Source organism: Serinus canaria, chromosome 2 (assembly GCF_022539315.1).
Source record: "Serinus canaria isolate serCan28SL12 chromosome 2, serCan2020, whole genome shotgun sequence".
NCBI lineage: Eukaryota > Metazoa > Chordata > Aves > Passeriformes > Fringillidae > Serinus > Serinus canaria.
Genome location: NC_066315.1, coordinates 47367300 through 47389303, shown reverse-complemented (window position 1 = coordinate 47389303; position 22004 = coordinate 47367300). Strand labels below are relative to the sequence as shown.

The following is a 22004-nucleotide window of genomic DNA, read 5'->3' as shown; positions in this document are numbered from 1 at the left end:
ACTGAAGCCATGTTAGTGATTTACATTTCTAAGAGTGCAGATTTCAACACCCTTGCAAGCTGGGACAATTAATTCCATTAAAGGTGGCAGAATAAAGGGTAATCATCTCAGCTACCGCATGGCAATAACTTGGAACAAATTTTTGGATATGAGTGTAAGAAAATACCAGTTTAAATGCTTTCCCTGCAGCTTTGAATGACAATGAGATGGAGAGACTCTGAAATAGACACATAACTTGAACTGCAAGCAGCAACTGATAAGGAAACTGGGGCAGAGGGAATGACTCAGTTGGCTGTGGTGCAGCCGCAAATCCACATGGGGCTCTGGAAATGTTCATCCGTGCCAGTGATAATGCACCAACCGCAGAGATGCTTATGACAGTCAGAGAAATTCGGAGAGCAGTAATGAAAAATAACCAACGCAAGAAACCACTGGGAACTTCAGAGTCAAAGGGCACAAAGGACAACATTTTGAAAATAAAAGGAAGAAAAGGGACTAAGAGGATCTTTGATCTAAAGGCTTCTTCCTGCAGGTTTTATCTCTCCAGACATAAAAATACAAGGCTTATATCTATTCCCTTAAGAACTGAACAGCACATCAAAGAGGAAAGAAAGGGAGAGAAAACCTTCCAAGATAACATTTAATCATCATAAAAATGCATGCATGAATGCGACAAAGAGAAAAAAATGCAGATATCTTAAAAATCAATATGTAAAAGAATCTAGTCAAACAGGAAAAAAATTGCAGTAATGTGTGCAGTGACTTGGACAGAATAGGATAGATAAATATACACTGCCAGCTGATCTCCTTTTGTAAGATAACTACTTTGTATTTCTTTTTTCAGCTAAGTGGCCTCTAGTCCTGACAGATGACAAATCAATTCTTGTTTGTCCTGTTTTGGGGCTTCATTGAAGTATTTTCCATTCTCTTTTCTTTTCTATGGCCTTTTCCAATGTATTTGCTGTATACATAAACAGATCTTCAGGGACCCATTATAGAAAGCAGCATTGAAACTCACTTCATCCTCGTATCTCATTTCACAGTTCTAGTGGCAATCACGTATCGCTCCCCACAGGGAAGGGGTGACTCTTAAATCATATTTAAGACCTTACTCAGAAAATCAGAAACCCTAACTCAGTTCCATTGCATCTCTATCAGGGGCAGCAAAGACAGAGGCTGATACCATACCCACCCCTTAGCTGATTTGGCACCACCACACAAACCAATGTACGTTAGGTGTCAGGAACTCCTATGGAAACACAAGAAATGGAGAAGTGTTGTGGGTCCTTCAAACTCCAGAAACCACACTCCCACTCTGGGATCAGCCTAGAGGATTGTATTTCTTCACCACCTACGTATGTACCCTAACACTGCTCTGCCATCATGGAAATTAAGGCTTGTCTTTGCATGTTTAGCCTCAGGTTTTGGCAGCCATCACGTCTGCAAGTTTCTCTCAGCTCTGGTTAAACTGAGAAAGGCTTGAGGGTGCTCGAGCACTTGGGCTGGGAGTTACTGATCGGGGCTCTCCGTGGACCATTAGCCCCTACAGCCTCTCTGGTGACCCCCAACCAAAGCCATCCCCTACATGGTGTGTCCCCCACTCATCACACTTGCTGCTGGCCTGTACATGAGGACATGGTAACTGAGATTTAGCTCTGGGGACCCCCACATGTACTAAAACTCCCAAAAAACAGAGACTGGATCAAGATGGGTGAGCTGAGCAAGATCTTCAGTGTGTTCTGGCATCCTGAGAGCTAATCCAGAGAGCTGCAGGACTTTCCTACAGAGCAGAATCTAACTAAAACCCTGCAGAGTAATGTACGTCCCTCCTGATCTGTGTGCTGAATGGAGGGAGTGGTGGGTCCTCCCATTTCCTCAGCAGGAAGCAGCAGTGGGTGGGCCAGTGTATTCCATGGATATACATGTGTGTTTATTTATGCATATATTATAACTAGCCTAAATTCAACCTTGACAAAATTCAACTGACTCTGTGTCTTCTGCCTAATAGCAAGTGAATGACTGTGGAGTTGGGTTATTTCAGGGCACTGAGGGTTTTCTATCTGCAAGAGGTGCTGAACTCATGGCACCTCTGTCTCTGAGCTGTCCTTGCCTCCTCTTCAAAAGCCACACGTGGAGATTCAGAGAGACAAAACGTTGGCTGCGTTCTCAGCTCTATTTAGGCCAGTAATGCTGCAGGCAGGTACCTAATGGGGTATGCAGGAGCATTTCTGCAGCATTCATTCCTCCATCCTGTTGGTTCTCATGGTGACCAAAGGCAAGTATCAGGGCTCTGAGGCACTCATAGGCTATAACCACCCTGAGCAACCCCACCAGCCCTGAGAACCCATCTGAACTACACTCCTCTGCCACCTGGCTGGACTTACTGCGAGCCCGGGTTGCAAACACATTGCAAAAACAATAGAGCTGAGGATACAAAAATAGTCAAAAGCTGTAGGATGACCCTGCCAGACCCTTTTGGGCAGGGGATACCCCGGATATCACCTCTCTGCACCTGGTGCTTTGCAGAGGGCAGAGCTCCCTTTGCTCCAGCCCTCATATACTGTATTTCTAGGCAGGCAGCATCTCCCTGGTCACCCTTGACCTAGGTCTGCTTTTCTGACTTGGGTGTTGTGCACAACCTAATGGAAGCATGTATGATTGAATCCCTTCTTTTGAGACAGGTCTAATTTGTTTTTTACCTCCCAATAAGATCATTTATGCACTTACTAAGATTAAAAGGCAACATCAAGTGCTCCTCCGCTCCTGTACCAAGACAGCTTTAGGTCTTAATGTGTCAGGGACTTGGAAGTAATATAAAATCTGCTTGGCAAAAGGCAGGATTTGCTATCTGATTTGAGTGGGAAGAAGAAAGGTTTCTCACTGGTCTGGGGAGGGGCCAGTGGAGGGGTTCACCTTCCCAGCTGGCCTCCAAATCTAAGTATGCAAATCCCTAATTTCTCTGACCAGACTGTGTATTTTAAAAGCTTCGGGGGCTTTTTTCTTCAACTGATTTAAGAGCTTGACTAATGTGTAAGGTACAGTGCAAAGCAGCTCTCTGTTACACACAGAGTTATCTCACCGCTCTTTCCACAGGCTAAAATGAAAGAAAACAACACAGCTGATTACAGGCTTGAGCTACATGCTTTGCAGGTTTACATGCCTGGGAGCAGCTTGGGAGCTATCTCTGTACTTTATAAGTGCCGTTGTTTTGCTTTGTGTTTTGCAATAGATATAAAGCAGAAGCCATTCCAGAGACCTCTCTGCTAGGAAGGCTTGTCTTGCCTATTATTAGCACTCTGCTTTTGCAGCAAGCGCTCATGAGCCAGTATGCAGAGTTTTAAAGGACTTCAAAGTGTCATTGGGAACCAAGTGATATGTGTGTTAAAAAGGGTTTAATGGAGCTGCAGTCGCTGTAGCAGTGTCTTTTTATAGCAAGTTTTTACAGTGTTAAGAAAAACATCCTGCAGATTTCAGTAGGACTGGCATATGGATAAGGTACTTTGCACTATGATTTTTGTTTATCTGCTCTTAAAAAAAAAAATAAAGAAAACCAGCATTGCTAGCTATAGGGAGAATGATAAGCAGAAACAGTTTTGCAAAACTCAGGCAACAGCTATTACCTACATTTTGGGTTTAATTATTTTTATATTTTTCAAATGAAAGCATACATTTGAAAGCAAATAGCTTGGCTTAAAGAATGGAAATACAGAATGATTTGTATTCATGTTGAAGATTTTATAGTCTTATTTCTTTTTTTCCCCAGAGCTACTGGATTATATCATCATTACCACCAGGCAAATCCTCCTTATCAAAGTTGAGGAAAACTTTCTGGGACCATCTTTAAAAAGTCTTAGGGGAAGCTCCCAAGGAAGGAAGTGGTTTGCAAAAAACACAGTAAATACTGAAGCGGATCTGACCCATGTGTGATCATGTTGGTCTGCAGGAACTGGCTGGAAATTGCTGGTTTTATCACCTTCTCTAGTTTCCCGTTTTACAACACTATTTGTAAGTCTCTATTAATTATTCCTGGGAAGCATGTAGGGATACTTTATGAGACAAGCTCCTCATTGTCCTTTAGAAACCCATGTCATTGGCCTGCCCACTTCTGAAAGAGACAGAGAAGGAATCAAAAGGAAAAACATGTACTCATTGCCCACTGGGAGGGGAAGAGACTTGCCCAGGTTTACACAAAAAGGGAGAGGTAGACCAAGGACACAGCATTGTCCCTCCAGTGCATCAGTGCTAAACTGCCTCCTTAAAGCCATCCTTGCATCCACAGAGTCTGGGATGTAGCTGTTTGGACTTGTTCCACCTCTGAATTCACATAATTTAAACATATTTTACTCTGCCTTTGCTTCAGGCTGGGGAATGACTGGTTTATGCCTTGTCTGAGGGATTAAAAAAAATAGAGCCAGGGAAACCTTTAGTTGTTGTGACTGCCAAAGCAGGAACAGCACAGGAATTCTCAAGGCTCCCAGGCAGCTGGGGGCTGCAAGCAAGTGTGCTCAAAGCTGTTGGGAGCAGGGGTTCAGCTCCCAGTGCTACCCTCACACTGGCAGCTGTCTCCCATCCCTATGCCTCAGTCCCAGCAGAACTAAAGCCCTGGCAAAACCCCAGCACGGCAGCCCCGTCCCCCCAGCCCTGCAGCTCCGTCTTGAGCAGCTTCTTTCATTTTTCACGCTCAGTCCTCCCGAAAGGAAACCTTGGTCAGAGATTTTACAGAGGCAGCCAGAAAGATACTTTCTTTCTTTTCTGCGGAGGAGGGCAGAGGAGTGACGGCACAGGGGGAAGGGTTTGTAGAGTTGTTTTTTTTTCCTTTTTCCCTTTTTGCAACACTAGTTGTTCAGGGGAGTGTCTTGTGTTATTAATGCTGAGTGGCTCTGTGGTTCAAGGTCGTTAGTCATCCGCTGGTACTGCAGGAGACACCGGAGCGCTGAGCCAGAGCTCTTCATCCAACCCTCTGGGTCCTCCCAGGCCAGCAGGTTGGGAAGAGCTGCACATGGGGCAGAGGGTCCTGTGGGGGTGTGCAGAGCAGCCAGGGCCAGGGCCACAGGGGCATCGTCACAGCGTGCCCAGGCCTGTGGGATCTGCTGGGTTTAGTGGGTGGCAGGGTCTGAGAGGGGCTGAGGGGGAGGGAGAGCACCTGCAATGTGTGAGTGTGGGATCCTCCAGGCACCCCAAGAGAGGGCGGACATCTCTGTCCCCACCTGGGAATCTGTCCCTGTGTTACTTACAGCTGCACAGGCACACCAGTCTCCTTCTCCTCAAGCTGCACTGATGCAGGATACTCCCTGAGAGTTAAGGGAATACAGGTCCACTTGCACCCTCCCTGCCTTATTTCTTCCTTTTTTACTTCCTTAGGATGAAGAAGTCCAGGCAAACATTCCTTAATTTATTCTGCATCCTCTGGTTCTTGCTGCTGCTGAAGACTGCCTCTTGCTCCCCTCTACCCCGTGGAAAAGACCCACGAGCCCCTTCGCTCCCCTTTGGGCTGTACAAAGGACACACCTGTGTTGGTATGTATCCTGCTGGACTAGTTCATTCCTTTCCTTATTTCACTGGTGAGCTGAGAGTTGCTATTCACATCATAAATCGCTCCTTTATCTATTTCAACAGCTGTACTGCAAAATACTTGTAGTCTTTGCTGAATCAGTCACTGAAGATTTTGCAAGGCCGTCATGGGATCTGGAATTATTTTATGATTTTGTTTTTGACTGGCTGCTTCCCAAAGTTCATGTTTTTGCTCTGTGGGGAATGGCATCTGAGAAGCTGGCTTTTATGTCTGCAGGTCTGGGATCTGGAAATAGGATGTCATAAGGTCCTAATGTTTCTTAGGGTTCATGATGCATTTTGCTTAACTGGCAGGAAGGCACAGTTCCCTTCAGACTTTCCCAGGGTCTCCTCATTGATTTCAGTTCCTGGAAAACTCTTCTTAAGAGTGGTTGGTCCATCCTTGGGCCAGAGGTCTTTGTGCTCTGGATAGTCATCTCTGGATAGCTGGGTTGTAAAGGCTCCTTCCTCACATTTCCTTTCCTTTTGGTGTGCACACGTGTCTGCGTGACCCATACTGAACTGGGGCAAGTTGGCAACCCCCTTTTTCATGTGACTTCAGTGACTGTGGTGATCCCCACAGTACTTATATCTGGGGGTAGGTATCCTACAGTCTCAGGTGGCTAAGTGATTCCCAGAGCAAGACTGGTGATATGGAGTCAATGTAAGCTGTGGATATCTCTGCACCAGAAATGCCCTTGGCATGGCACTCTGTATACCTAGGGAGATGCAGTAGCTTGTAATTTTTATATGTGCAAATGGATAAGTCTTATGCATTGCAATCAAATGCTGTACTTTGTCATCAGCAGGACTTGTTGATCTTACAGGCCTTTTTCAGCCTAAAAATTTCCATGATTCTTTTAGCTTCCCAAGGCACCTTTGTGCTGGAAATATAAAACCTGTCACCGTTTTCCATCCTTCAGAAGGAAATAATTCTTTCCACTGTGGCTTGGGGAATGCAGTTAGACATAATAATCCTAAACTTGATAAAGGCAGGTTTTTACTTCGCTTCTGAGACACCCACAGTACCACTGACAGTTTTGGTGGTGCAGGGTGAATCAAAAGGAGAGCAGAGTCAGGGTGGTGAGGGGGTTCAGCCACCAGCCAGAACAGGAGAACAGAAGGTGAAAAGCAGAAATGGCTGAGAGGGGCTGTCCTTGCTTGGGCTGGGAGTCAAGCAAGTGGTGACTGAGCAGCTGCCAAAGCTAGGGGGAAGTGGTGTTGTTTAGTGGTGAGATCTTAAGGCAGCTGCAGTTTTGATGGCACAGGAAAGGCAGTGACTATGCTTATCTGTTGGATTTTTACACTGGTGGCTTTTAGATGTCAGGTTGTGAGCATTTTCTGGCCTTTCCATCCTGTTGACTCAGAAGAGTTCTAAATTCCTCACATTGCATTGAAGTTGCCCTGTGCAAGAAAACATGTCTTTTTTTCCCCTCTTAATGGGAGGAGAGCTGTGCTAGCCCCATTGCTGGGACCACTGTGCATCTCTTTGTTCAGGGAGGAGACATGAAAAGCACTGCCTCCCACAACTAGTTTATCTTTCTGAAGTGTCCCTTCAGCTAAAAACATCCTTATGAGCTTGACTTAGGACCCAAGCAGACTGTGCCCACCTCTGTAAACCACAAGATAGAAATAAAGTGTGGCAAGAGATAAAAGGGCATGAGCCAGCTTGGCAGGGAGGGCTGGTGGCTGCTAGCCCAGATGGCCACCTCTGGGCTTTCACTGCTTATCTGCTCATTCAACTAACTCTTGAAAATGTCCCTTCCTTTTTTCAAGCAGAAGGGGAAAGCACAGAGGAATTGATGGTTGTACTTACCATGGCTTGGAGGAGGGGTAACGTCAGCTCTTGCATCTGGTGCTGTGACCAGCCCTCTTAGGAGCAGATAGTAAAGCAGGATCAGTTCGTGATTTCCTTCCAACAACTCCACCCCAGATACTTAGTTGGCTTAGTTTGCCATATGGGAAGGTAATGAGAAAGAGACATGAGTACTTCTTCTGTGTCTTCTTGGCCTCATAGATCAAGGCCAAGATGATTTCATAGAATCAGAGAGAATGATAGAATTCTTTGGGTTGGAAGGCACCTTAAAGATCCTGTAGTTTCATCCCCCTGACATGGGCAGGGAAGCTTCCACTTGATCACCTGGCTCAGAGTCCCATCCAACCAAGCCTTGAATAGTGGCTGGGCACAGCTTTTTGGGCCACCTGTTCCAGTGTCTTCTCACTGTCATCATGAAGAATTTCTTCCTTAAATCCTATCTAATTTTTTAATGTGAGAAATTCCTATTGCTAAATGCATAGATTTCCTCAAAGCATTTCTCTTTTTTTCATGCAAGTTTAAATGTGTGGTCAGGTGTCTAATCTTTCAAAGTTATCTGCCTCTATTTTCTGAGGGAAATGCGGTGGCTGCACATTGAATTTCTGATCACTCCTGTGTACCACCTGCTTGATTGAGATTGCTATGTTAGTAGCCAAAGCCAGTCAAAAAGTGAATGCTCTTTCAGTAACAAAACCAAGAAAATATTTCCCATTTAGCCTCTGCACTGAGAGTATCACGCTTCTTGGAGAAGTATGTGGAAATAATATCACAGGAGAGCAAAGTGCAGCTCTGGTACCTCTGTTAGATGTGATACAACTTGGTTGCTTCCTCCTTCTGTTCCCCTTGCTTGCAGCACTCCCTGGGTAGGCACCACCATCTGCCCCAGTATGTTCCAGTCGTGTTGGCAAAGCTTTTGGGTAATTCAAGGGGCTTCTCTGCCCTTAGCAGATCCTGGGAAATGTGTTTTGGGTAGACACCTAGGTGCCAATATGGAACAGGGCTGGAGGAAAGGAGGGTGTGCCTCCAGTGAGGTTTAGACAGCAAAAAGCACACAAAAAGAAACACATAAAAATGATGTGACTCTTTCTACAGTTAACAAAGGTTTTAATCACCTTTGCTAACTGTAGAAAGAGTCACATCATTTTTTCTTCATTTTGCTGAAAAATGTGGCTGCTTCATTTAGAGAAAGGCTTTCCATAATTGACTTGACATACAAACAAAACAACTGAAAGGTTCCCACCTAAAAAGGGGTTTAATACTGTTGCATTTTAGAGTTACAGCAAAGAGGGGAAAAGCACCCAATAATAACCCTCCCAACCATAGGATCAGATGTAGTATACTTAAGCAATTCCTAACTATCTAAGATAACTGGTCTGTAGCAGTACCTAACCACAACCAGATAAATGACTTTTCTTTGGCCTTGTCACAAGAAAAACTTCCCCAGCATCTGGCAGTCTTTTTTCTCCATCAGTATTTCCTGTCTCCTCAGGCTGTTAAAATGCCACCATTTTTGCATTCTGTGAAATCAGCTCAGGCCCCACTTTGCATGTGATATGTTTTTCTGGTTTTTCATTATGAGAGGTAAAAGGGCTTTTCTAAGTTTTCCTACATGCAAAAGCCTGTGAGGCTGTTTTCCTCCTGCAAAGGCAGTGAGGTTCTGTTCTGTGCACGGGTTTGGGAGCTACGTGCTGAGTCTGGCTTTCCTTTCTGGGTTTGTTACTGATAGGCAGCATGGCTTAAGGGATTTATTTGGGATGAGACCTAAAAATTCTTTTGCTGAGTACAGCCTGACTGTTTAAGTTGGCGTTCTGAAAAAGAGATGCAGTGGACTTTCCTCTCAAAAATTAGGCATGAATGAACCTTTCGTATGCTCAGGTCTTTACTTTCTCATCTTCCAAATGAGGAAAGTGCTGCCCATTTCAAAAGGCAAGCAAAGTTTTACTTAAGTTAATGTTAAGGTACCCAAAGACAGTACAGTTACACTGGTATACTGTTGACAGTGGTGCTAATGTTTCATCATTTTTATACTGATTTTTAAAGCTTTTATTCAATTCCACCCTTACTTAGCACAGAGCCCTTAAAGGTTTTTTGCAAATTGCTCTGCTCTCTAGCAAAGGTGACTTCATCCAGAGGTACCTGAAGCAACCTCAGGAAAGGCAGAAGCTGCCCTGGAGGATGCTGAAAGTGGGGGATTCACTGAAAGATGGATGGGAACTTCTGTATTCATTTCCCTTCCACATAGTAGGAAAGGGAATTTGGAGAATGGTAGATTAGTCAGTTAAACACCAAATCCTAGAAAAATCCTGCAATAGTTAATAAAACTTTTTTAAAACATCTTTTAAAAGTAGTGTCAGATCAATCTAATTTTCTTTGCCAATGGGATAATGCCATGTAGACATGGAATAAAAAGCAGATATTATAGCTGAGCTTTAGTATGACTTTTGGCACTACCTCAGCACCAATCTTAGGCTTGAGAGATGTGTGACAGTGGTTAAGCTTCTACAGGGCAGAAAAAAACTGATGGATAGTCTTGTTGAGAGAGTAATTACAAGTAGCTCACTCCCTAAGCAAAAGGATGTACAAAATCAGGTCTTTCTTCTTTTGAACATAATATCATTCTCTATTTTTTGCTAGCCAGGATAACTAGCTATTAAATTAAATCAGTTCATGTAAAGCTGAAATTGTTTGCAAGTAAAATGGAGGGCAGAATTAAATTCAAAACAAGCTTGACAACTTGGAGTACTTGTGTCTGAAAAGGTAATTTCAGTATGGGACTGTTGAAGGCACTCACTTCAACAGGAATAGTTAATGACACACACAGCAGATGAAGAAGAGCCAGCTGGGTGACATCCCTAAGGAAGATGATCTGGGCTTGTAGTGGCACAATGACGGCATGCTGTCACAAAGCACGCACACGCGGCACGCACCGAGACGTGCGAACAGAAGTCAGCTTGCAAGACATGTGAAGTAACCTGTTACCTTTCTCAACATTGACAAAGCCTCAGAGGAATTTCTGCCTTCCCTTTTGAGAAAGAATGATGCAGAGTGACAGGAGGTTTCAGAGAAAAACAAGCATAAGCTATAAAAGAAGAGTGAATAAATTAGAGCTAATTAGTCTAGAGAAGAAAAACTTGAGAAAAGACATATCTTTCTGTGAAAGCATTGAAGGTGTGATCCATTCTCCAAGAAGTAACAAAAATGGGTATTAGTGGGGACAATCAGGTTAGGAAGAGGATTTTCCTGTGACAGTGATAAGCAAGCAGAGTAAGAAGTTCCTGAGAAATCTGTAGAAGACCTCATTAGAGATCTTTACAAACTCTGTCTGCCCTGTCCCTTTGGAACAGCCTAGATGGTTTAGATCATCTGTTAGGGCAGAGAATTTGTAAGAGGACTTACTCCAGACCAGCATTTCTGGAGTTGTGTGCTGTGGCTGCAAGAAGCATTTGCAAAGAGCAGCATTTATTTGTTCCCCCCCACCCACAGCAGACTGCCCTGCTCTATTGGCGATTAACTTTGGTTGCCCTTTTAAGAACGAGGCATTTAGTCAGGGAGCCCTCAATAGAGCCAGACAGCAGTGCTTTCCATTTGCTCTGCTAGCAAGCAGAGATCCTGTGGGTCAGCAGCCAGAAAAGCAAATTTCCCCATCTTTGTGCTCGATATAATGCCATTCTCAGCAACCTTTGTGGGTCACCACCTCCATTCAGCCAGGAGCACACAGTTCCTACCATGTGAAGAAGCATGTTTTTGAAATGTATTTTCAGCTCTGATTGCGTAAAAGAACGGGTGTTTCTGAGCTACCAGCAGAGTAAAATGCTGACCTCTACCTGTGTTGATTTGCGTGGTAGTCATTGTCCTCAACAGTTTGCCTCAGTCTAGCTGTGCATGAGTGCAGGGATGAAATATGCCCCTTGGAGTGGCAGCAGGACCAGTGGCGTTCAGAGTTCCCGACAACTTCACAGAATGGAACATGTCAAATGGAGTTGGAGGCTTTTAACAACCGTGCTCAGGCAGAGTGGCTGTGCACATATTGTCTGGGGGGGGGGGCACCATGACAGAACGTATAATTTACAGCTCTCTGAGTTCTGTTAAAAAGCCTTGCTCAGTATCAGTGTAGCACCACAATGTATTTTACTCTAAAAGGTTGGGAATCTACTTTGATTACAGCTGAGTCAGTTCCAAGCCATAGGAGCTCTGCCCTTGCTCAGTTTAATCAGCAACAAAGTTTGACCTGATGATCAGCAATAAATACTACATTTGATCCTAACATTTTTCCTTAGGATTATACTTTAGCTAGCACAAACACAGGTATGGGAATAGTACAGAAGAGATACTAAAGCAACCACTCAGCAACTTTCCAACAACTGATGGTAAAAATTTCTTTTCCAAAATCAATCCAAGTCTTACTGAAAGCTTATGTTTCTAAAATGTAAATGCAGCTATTGATCACAATGAAAAGATTTGCTCAGCATGCCAACACATCCATATCTATGTGTGTGTAAATTCACAATCACATCTATGTGCATTTGTACACATGGGTAGTCTTGTACATTTTACATTACTGATGCTTGCCTTGAGTATAACAATCATTTTATTGATTGTCTGTTTGGATGCTGATTCCCACATGTGCACCTCTCACTCTTGTTCTTTTCTTAACCCCACAGAGAACTACTACTCATGTTTAAGGCAATTTTTACTGCTTTTATGAACTGTATATCTGAAAGAAAGTTTATTGTATTCAGAATCCTGAAATGGGGAAGCCTTTGCCACAAGGATAAAGTTATCCACTTACATTAACACCCCCTGCCAGCATTCGGGTTTCAGTAAATTTTCAATACCTTTTCCTGATTTGGAAAAGAAAAATTTGTTAGTGACACACATACACACATAGGGGCTTTTTTAATATTAATTAATACAGAAAACATTTTTATTGGAAATGCCGGGGGTTATAAATTTTGTTAAATAGGGCTCTTTGAAGTGTAATGTAGGAAACACTAGGGATACATTTGGCTTCCAGGTATGGATACCAGAGTCTTCCACTAGATGGAAACTGAATTTTCTGTACTGTCATAGCTGTATCAGCGTCCTTGTTGTATGTCTAAACGAAGCAAAAATGAATGACTGGAGCTCTCAAGTTAGGGTGGGCCTGAGGTGGCCCACTGCTTTTGCATGAGCAGCAGGAATAATAACTGGTATTCCAGGTTTTGATGGAATTTTTTACTAATACACTCAAAATGCTGCTATTTTGATATTAATATTTTTCAAATTTCTTTAGTCACTACACTATGTGTAATTTAATGCCCAGGGACAGGTTTGTTAATATTGTATCTTCTAATATTTCCAAGATATTTCATAAGACTTAGAAAATTAAGGGTGAAAGATCTTGTATTTGCCAATATATTTGAATTTGGATACCTCTAATTATGTTCAATCACCCCAGTATCTCTGTAAAATACATTAATTCTGTAAATGGGATAGGAAGCAAAGTCTGAGTTAAAAGACTATCACTCAGATCCATTTCCAAATTATCTTTCAAAGCAACAAATCCTCTGGCTGTATATGGGAAGATAACTGTCCTTACTTTGTATATACATTTGTGTCATTTGAGTTCAATATTTCATTGAGCTGGAATGAAACCTTGAGGTTATAAAGGGCTGTTCTTTGAAAGTATCAGCTCAGTAATGAGAAGCAGTGCAGGAAGGCAATAGGGATATTTGGCCCTATTAGGAAAGGAATATTTAGTAAGTGAGATGCTGGCACAAGTTGCCCAGGGAAGTTGTGGAAGCCTCATCCCTGGCTTTGTTCAAGGCCAAGTTGGATGGGGCTTTGAGCAACCTGGTACAGTGGAAGGTGTCCCTGCCCATGGCTGGAGAGTTCAGACTAGATGATCTTTAAGGTCTCTTTCAACCCAAACCATTCTATGATTATAGGAAAAAGAAAACATTCCTGGATTGTAAGTTTGCATAACCATGGTCTCCCTGCACCTAGATATCATGGATGTCCCCAACTCAGAGGAGAAAACCCTATTTCTTATTATCTCCCCACGTGAATTTCAAAGAGGAATGGTTGAACTAGAAATGGATTAGACTAATTTGGAAAGAGGTATTTATATGCCAGAACAACAGCGTCAGCACAAGGAATAGCGGTATCCTCTTTTGTAGACAGGTTCTTGGGTCTCCTCACCTGTAGGTTTTAAGAGATGCCTTGGAGCTTAGGATCATCTATAAATGGAAGAATCTAAGACTGTGTTTTGGGAAACCCTTCATCTTCTGTATAAAGCCAGGAATGGGATAAATGGCTTCATGTGTGTGGAGCCTTGCTGCAGCAGACAGATTTTTGAGGCAGAGTTTTGCCATGTCACCAAGCAAGGCTCCAGTTCCTGCTCTAACAGGAGGAAGCAGAGTGGTCACAGGGTGGCCACAACCTGGTCAGCAGGGTTTGCAGAGAGATATTGGTGTCCAAGGCATTTTTTGGACTTGTGTCTTCCTTGTATTCTGGGGGTACATTTAATATATTGGCTCTAGGGGTGAGAAAGAAATCCAGCATCCAGAAACATGAACAAAGAATGGCAAAGGATGATGTTCCAGGTGCCAGAAAATCCATTTAACAGGGTTTTACTCAGACAAATATACCTACAAATCCGAGACTTAGAGAGGCAGCTTTCACTATCCAGAAACTTCTTGACATCCCTAGGTATAATTCTAATTATAGAGCCTTTCAAACTTGTGTGGCAGAAGTGGATTTAAGTTAAATAGTCTGCTCAAACTGCCAGAGGCTTCACAGCTAAGCAATGAATTCCTCTATTTCTGACTTTATTGTTGGGGTAAGATTTTTTTTTTCCTGAGCTTATTGGAAATGACTTTTTTTTTTATTACGCACTACCTTCAAATATATGGAAAGAAGTACTTCCTGATGTGTGAGTTTCCACCTTACTGCACTGAGCCAAATGGTTATGGTCTTGTCTTATCTCTTCAGAAATTAATAGCAGATGGGACAAGCCACCGCTAAAAGCGACAGGCATTTATTAATACCAAAGTCTCGTTTCTCATGCCTGGTAGGTATTATAATGCCAATGAATTTCTTTCAAAGAAAAACATCCTTCAGCCTGTCAAGGAATTGAAACCTATTATTGAAGTGAGACAGCAGAATCAACGCACTGAAAGTTGTTTCTAAAGAAAATCATGTGCAACAGTAAAAAAAAAAAAAAAAAGCTTTATTTAATGATGCAGCCTATTTATGATGCCTTATATGTGTCCAGCTCATGATGAGAAATAAATCACATCTAAATATTTAGTGAATTAAAAGCAAGCAATAGCTGCTAATGACTGGCCAGATCTGGATGTGCTTTTCTACTGATGCCAGAGTACTTAAAATTTTATATTCTTGTACATGTCAAAAGTAATTAAAGCTATGAGAGTTTTACAGTCAAAGACATCTGATTTCCCCCTCCCCTTTTTAGTATATAATTATTTTCCATTTTTAGCCAGGAATTAAGACCCATTAAATACTAGGACAACTGCTCAGCATTTCTGTTCCTGCCACTCAGTGCAGAGGAAGATGATAAAAAGAGACCAGGTTTGCAGTAAAAGAAAGGATAGTCTGAATTAATTTTCATTTATAGACAATAACCTCTTGAAGTTTACCTATAGCCCAACACCAGTGATAAGTTCTCCTAGAGGATGGAAAAAGGCATGTTTCCTTAAAAAAAAACAGGTAGAGCCTAGGTAGATTAGCCTCCCTCTGCTGCAGTGAGTCCCCTTGGAATATTCGTCCTCCCTCCTCACAGGGTTCAACTTTTTTCCTGAGTATTTTAGAATCTCCAGCCCAAAAACCAGCCAGCTCCTGATGGCAGCAGCCTATGTGAAAGGCTTTGAGATCAACAGAACCAACACATAAGCAAGCAACCGCAGGGCACAGCTTACAAGGAATAAGGAGGGGTCAACCAAGGGCAGCTGATAAAAGCCCAGGTGGATGGGGAGGACAGAGTCCAGATCAGCCAATATGATATGCATTGGTGGAATGTGTTCCCTGGGAGCACCTTCCCTACCAGAGGGTCAGAAGACTCTGCAAATTCACTTCCAGAGACTCCAGCTGCGGTGCCTAAGGAACAGCAGAGCCAAGACTTTCTCTATCAGCTTGTCCCACGGAGTGTGGAATTTGATGCAGAATAACTGCACTTGAGGAGGGAGCATTTGGATAACCATGGGAGTGTGGAATTTGATGCAGAATAACTGCACTTGAGGAGGGAGCATTTGGATAAGGCATGGTCTGCAGGTGCCCGAAGTGAGGAGGGTGTAATAGCACAAGCAGAAACATCCTCTCTGATAGTGAAGATGAGTCCATGAGAGCAAACATTTTGAAGTTCAGCTCTGTGGGTTTTTCCCAAGTAGTCAGGCTGTTATTATTGTTATTTATATTCATATAGCATCTAGTAGCCTGAGGTACTGCATTAAGTACTGCTCAGGCTCAGTGTTGGCTCCCTTAATCCTCATGTGAAGCAGATTTGCCTTTGGGCCTGGTTCAATAGACAAAAGGTGTCTATCTGACTTAATCAACATGGAAAATTTTCTTTTAATTGCTCTGAGACTGTTCCTTGAGTGGGGCTACCTGCATGATTGTGTTTGTGATTAGGAATTCTGTTTATTTTGCAGAGCTGAACCAAAAATAGCTTTTTTTTTTTTTTCTCACTCCCTCTAGGGTACTGTGACAAACATAAGAGAGAAACTTACATCTTCAGTGGGAACTCTTGTTGTATAACAGATAAAATGAAAATATCAATGGTATTTTTATCCTCAGCCCAACTTTTTGGATTTTGAGCTGTTTTTCCAAAATCCCTCTTTTCTGCAGCCCCCGGCTGCAGGTGCAGGAGCACTGGGTTACACAGCATAGGCAAAATGAAAAACACTTCTCTCTGCTGCAGTAGGTGACACTGTCAGCTCCAACCTAAACAAATCCATGATTCTGTAGAATCCTCCAGCTCATGAAGCAAAAGAATGAGAGGTAAAACAACAAAAGCTGTGCACCTTGGAAAATAGGAAAGGACTAACTAGCTTCTCCCTGCCTCTCTGCTTGGACTCCTTTTTGTCTTTCTGACGTCTAGACAGCATGACTGATAGATGAACATCTGACCTTGGTAAGAAGAAAGGAAAGCACAGAAAGATTGTGTGGTTTTGTGGTTAAGTTATCATTAGGTAATTTAATTTTTTCTGAGCTTCCATCCTCATGAATAAAATAGACATAGAGGTCAGAGCAAGGGTAGTCCCTGTTGTCTGCAGGTTGTTCATGTGTGTTAACAACATAGCCTTTTTGTAATGACTTTTAGATATGTTATGGTGTGTTTTCAGGATGTGCTGTGCCATCTCAGTGCTAAAGGCTGGAGTCAGTCCAGCAAGGCTATTACCACTCTACGCTGGCAAAGGAGCCACGGTCTGTTTTCTGTGCCTGAGGCCAGTGCAGAGCACGATTTGCACTAAAACAGCTGAAGTCTCTCGCGCTCCTGAACGTCCACTCCACAACTGTGGGAGTGCTTGATGTCCTGTCCCTGGAAACATTTGAGATCAAGTTGAAGAGGGCTCTGAGCAACCTCATCTAGGTGGTGATGGCCCTTCACCAGTGATGGTTCACTTCAGGGCTTGGAGTATAAAAGTCTCTTTCAACCCAAACTATTTTATGATAAGGCTGTAGTATGATTAAACCTGGACCAGAGGGCCCCGGCCTGTTCTTTGAGACCAAGACCTGAACACACTATACACTTCATCTTGGACCTTCCCTTTACTTTCAGTTTGGGTCTTTATTATTCAGCTGCTTTTTTTTTTTTTTTTTTTTTTTTTTGTTGTTGTTGTTGTGTTTTTAATTAGCTGTTAATTCCTGGGACTAGTTAGCCTCTGGCTATTTGGGGAGTTGGGGAGTGGGACAGGAAAGAAGGAATATTTTGCTTCAGGGTTTTTCTTGGTTGTATCTGTCTCCATTTATTCTTCAATTCTTTTAGGCTGACTGGAGGTAATGGTTCTTAGTATGCTTTATAAATCATTCTGCAGAGGATCTTGAGTGAGACTTTTATTTAATAAGCATGGAGAAGTGGCTTTTATCCCTGCAAAAGCAGTGACAAATTCACTGTAATTTCTTCTGGATTACTGTATTTGGGATAGAGGAAGTAATAGAAGAGTCAAAAATATTGGTCTCACAGCAAGTTCCAATTGCCCTCCCTTCTTTTTTACTTGCTATAGAAGCATCAGAGTTATTTACGTTGAAAAACAGCACTTTGATTTAATAGCACATAGGTAAGGGTGCTTGGAAGGAATTTAGAAGCTCACTTTGAAGAGTTGTGCTAGTCTGAAAACCTGAACATTAATGTTCTTGAGCTTTGGAAAAAGATGAGTCTGTAGCCAAATCAAATGCTGCAGCTCACCTCCATTTCTAGACCCGATAGAGCAAGCCTCAAAGGTGAGATTTCTTGCACATAAGAGGAAACAGAATTCTGTTACAGGGATTTCAAAGAGAAATCCTCATTCAGGCTGCTGGTACCCTGGCTCCTTATCTCCTGTCAGCCTGGGATACCTGCCTTCCTTGCACAGGCTCTGAGTCTAGGCAGGGCTATCAGAGGTCTGACTACAGTGGGCAGACTTGGCATCACCAAAGCTGTGTTCCTCATAAAATGGTGAAGCCACTGCAGAGGAAGCACAATGCTGACCTAGAGCATTTTAAAATTGACTTGGAATGAATGCTCATCATGTGGTTTTTGAATGACTGTTCCGTGGGCTTCTATTTAATTGAATCTATTTAATCCCCAAAGCAGCAGAGGGAAAAGTGCTGCACATCTCAAGGAACTCTTTGCTAGCCCTGCTCACACCCAGATTAGTGATGAGAAATAACCAGATTCGTAGGTCATAGGAAGTGGTTTCTTTCCAACCACAGAGGCAGAGCAGAATGAACTGTGAAGTCATTTTGGTTTTAACAAATGTGGGCTGGGCTCAGCAGCCCTGTGTGTGTTGAGCATCACTGGGCTTCACCAGAAAGTCTGTGAAGAAATGTTGCCATGGATGCTCTGTCATGGTCAGCACATTTGTCTGTGGTGTGACTTCTCTTCTGTAGGCAGTCACAAACATTTGGTTTTGTACCTCTCTGTGATGCTTGTGTGGAGAGGTATAAAAGTCCTGTTAAGTACAGACTTGTGCCTTTTTTCTTGTGAGATAAAATGAGAGAGCAGGTGATCAAGCAGGCAGTTGTAACAATGGCCATCCCTTTGACTCCTCAATTTTCAGCCTTGAAAGAATGGAGTAATTTTCCAGGAGCACCATACAGGCTGTTCTGTGTGGTCCTCTGGAATCAGGATCCTCTCTCTGATAACTTTCAAGGTTTCAATGAAGACAGGAATTCACTGATATTTTTTCCCCTTGGACACCTATCTGCCAGGGAGCATCTCAATAAATGAAATGCCCAAAGATGCCAGAAATACTTCTGTGGTGCAGGGCGCTTCATAACATTTCACCTACAATATTATTCTTTCTTTCTGGTTTTTTATTTTCTTGAAGGATGCGTGCTCGTGGTGTCTGTCATTGAACAGCTTGCACAGTGGCACAACAGTACAGTGAAGGCAGCTGTGGAGAGGCTGTGTGACTACATACCTGGTAAGTACCAAATAATGTGCCATATGTTGCCTTGATGCTGATGTATTTCCCTGTTAATTAAATACTCACATGGAAAGTCTGAAAAAACTTTATCCACCTCTTGTGCAGTACCTCAAATGTGTGTAGATGGGAGATAGCAAGTTGCTATTTACAGGGAAGTCAGCGACATGGCTTCACTTAGATTCAGAGCTGGGGTTTTGTCCCAAAAGTTAGAGTGAATGGGGCTAAATTAAGCCCCACACACACGTGAGCACCAACACATGCAGACCAGTTCCCTTCCTTTTTCTCCCCTTAGTCTCTTTGTGAGCAGCTTAAGAATAGAGTCACTGTATGCCCCACCACTCCTCCTGCTTGTTGATACAGGTCTTTGTAGCAACAGTGAAGATGAAAATGTTTTCAGCGGGTATGGGAACTGCTATTGTAAAATTTTAAAAATGAGAAGAGGCTGACAGCTGTAAGATGTGAGCATTTAATGTGCACAGAAAAGCTACTGAAATGTAATTTGTGATACAAATTTCAAAAGCGATATCTATTCCATGAGAATACATGTAAAACTCCCTTTTTCTGCCCCTTATTTTATCTACCCTAAGGAGGTTGGAGCTCCATAGGAACACCCCTAAAAAGAGAACAGTTTGAATGCTAGAATAGCTTTGTGCCTCACAGACCAGTCCTATAATTATTTAAGTAGCTGGATCTCACATGCATTATATCTTTTTAATGTTGTTAATGTATAAAGATGGCTTAGGATTCCTCATTAAAATGTCATTTTTATAAGATTTTGTGAATTGTGTCTCTGAGAAACCATCTCGCTCTATAGACCCCAGTTTCACAGAGGATATGTGTAGAATATTAATTCCCTCCTTTCCTAGGAAGGATTTCCCAAGGCAGAATGGGGCAGGGATCTAATTGCTAGGATTCATTCATCGATAGAATGGCGCTTATCTGATTTCTATTCCATAAGTCATATCCTCAGTGTTGTAAATTACAGGCACATAACCATGAAGTTGCAATTAGAAGCACTGATCCTGCTATTAAAACACAATTTTCTTCTTTAAATTATGACATGCTAGCTCTGTGCTCATGATTCACTCAGTGGACCTCGTTCTTCTGACATGTCAAGATATTTCTTTTCAGCTGCCATTCTTTACACACATAAAATCCTATTATCCCTTTAGTTGAATCTGTATAATCCAGTTACCTTCTGAGATGCATGGATATACCCAGTAGAAAAAAAAAAAACCTGACCCTGAAGTTGAAAGGAGTGAAAAATCCTATGGATTGTGTGGAAGCTACAGTGTAACCCGATTTATCCTCTCCTGGGAGGTGAACACTGCAGCCCAGCAAGAATCAACAGCTTCCTCTTGCTGCTTGAAACAGTAGAAAAGCTTTGGATGCTGGTGAAGAGCAAACCTTCCAAAGCAGGTCATGCATTTCACATGGAGAAACAATTTCATTATTATGCACATGCCTACAATCCATAGCAAGAATAACAGCAACAAATTATTGGCAGCAAGGCTTTTCCTAAGGCACAAAAACCTTAGAAAGTGGGTTTTTGGAGGGCCTCCTATAATTCTGATTACAATCGAGTCAGGTTTGGATCAAGCCTTTGGATCTGTAAAGTTATGTGGTGTTCAAGAACAAAAAATGCTTAGAGAAAAAGAGAGAAAATTTCAGTACCTGTCAGTCCCACTCAATCTCACAGGCTGTGTAGAAAACAGAACCACAGCCTCATTTGTATGGAAATACTTGCAATGTGTGTGATTCAAGCAACACGGCAAATAGACCTATGACAATAAGAACAGTAATGTTGTGAGCAAAGAAGGCTCTTGAGCAGATAGAAAGGCCAGGTCTGGGGGAAGGGGCAGTATTTACAATATAAGAGGTGCTGTTAGCAAGAATGTATGTTTGCCTGGATACTGACTGTCTGCTTGATGACACAGAGGTGTCTGATACCTGAAATGTGCTTTGAGACCCTCTGCCTCCGGCTCTGCCTCTGAGTCATGCTCTGCTTCTGTGTTGACCACTGCTGTGTAAACACCTTAGAGCTCAAGTGCAAATGGCAACGTGATAATAGCATCTTTTTTGCAAATATTTGTCTTCTGGGACTCAGCCAGCATTTGTTTCCAGGACTATGAAGCGATATAGGAAAACCTTCCAGACTGTTCCTAGGGGATCTAAGGGATCTTAGGGGATCTCTTTTACCTGAAGCACGTATACTCTACATTTTTTCTGAATTTTCCAGCATTTAGTTTTGTTTAAGCTCTTTTTTTGCCCCTGAACAACCACAGTTATTCATAATTTTTCTCTTTCTCTCCCCCTCTTTTATGACTTACACTGCTTCTTCCTAACAGAGATTTCTCTTTGCAATATCCTCTCCTTGTGTGTGTTAGCAGAGCTGGAGATTTGTGAACACATGAATTCAGCCTGGCTCCAATGGCAAGTCCTGTAAATGCTGTCTGTGGCTTTGGTCTTAGTGTTTTGTTGAAAGCCAAAGCCTGAATGGCATCTGAATCTTCCAAGAGGACTTCATGTGCTCAACGATAATTTAACATTATTACTATTCCTTTTACCTCCCATCATTTTTTTACACCGTGGGGTAATTGCATGTTAAGTTTCCTATATGCATTAAGGAATACATTGTGACCAGCAAAACACCTATGTCAGCTCCCGAGAGCTGATAGGCAGCCAAAATCTGCTCTCTCCTCAGACACCAGGAGAGGTTACAGCAGCCAGCTGGCTCCTCCAGAGCTAAAAATGTTGTTGAAACCAGCTGGTTTGGGAAGCTCATAAGGAGACCATCGCCCGTGATGCACTGGGGAGGTGTTGGGGAAGCCAGCCACGTTTGCCTGCAGGCTACCTTTGGGAGCCAGGTACCCCACTGGCAAGCCTCATCAGAGGGTTTTCTAATCAGCAGTGATGCCAAACACAGGGTTATTGATGTCTACAACATGTTTCACTTTAGGTGAACAAGAATAAAATCTAATTCCAGTCAGGAGACCAATTTTTACTTGCAG

At 42.7% G+C, this 22004-nt stretch overlaps 1 protein-coding gene across 2 annotated transcripts in view; it reads left to right on the top strand.

The window, feature by feature from the left end:
- The first annotated feature begins 4659 nt into the window (after nt 1-4659).
- Nucleotides 4660-22004, top strand: part of AOAH (acyloxyacyl hydrolase) — a 73488-nt gene continuing 56143 nt past the window's right edge. The window contains exons 1-3 of one of the 2 annotated variants that reach the window (XM_050970503.1): nt 4660-4792; nt 5362-5516; nt 18895-18990. In XM_050970503.1, coding sequence (XP_050826460.1) covers nt 5363-5516; nt 18895-18990 — 250 coding nt within the window. In that variant the 5' untranslated portion in view covers nt 4660-4792; nt 5362. Of the gene's footprint in view, nt 4793-4840; nt 4983-5361; nt 5517-18894; nt 18991-22004 lie in introns of those variants that run through there. The other variant, XM_009095918.4, reaches the window with a different exon arrangement.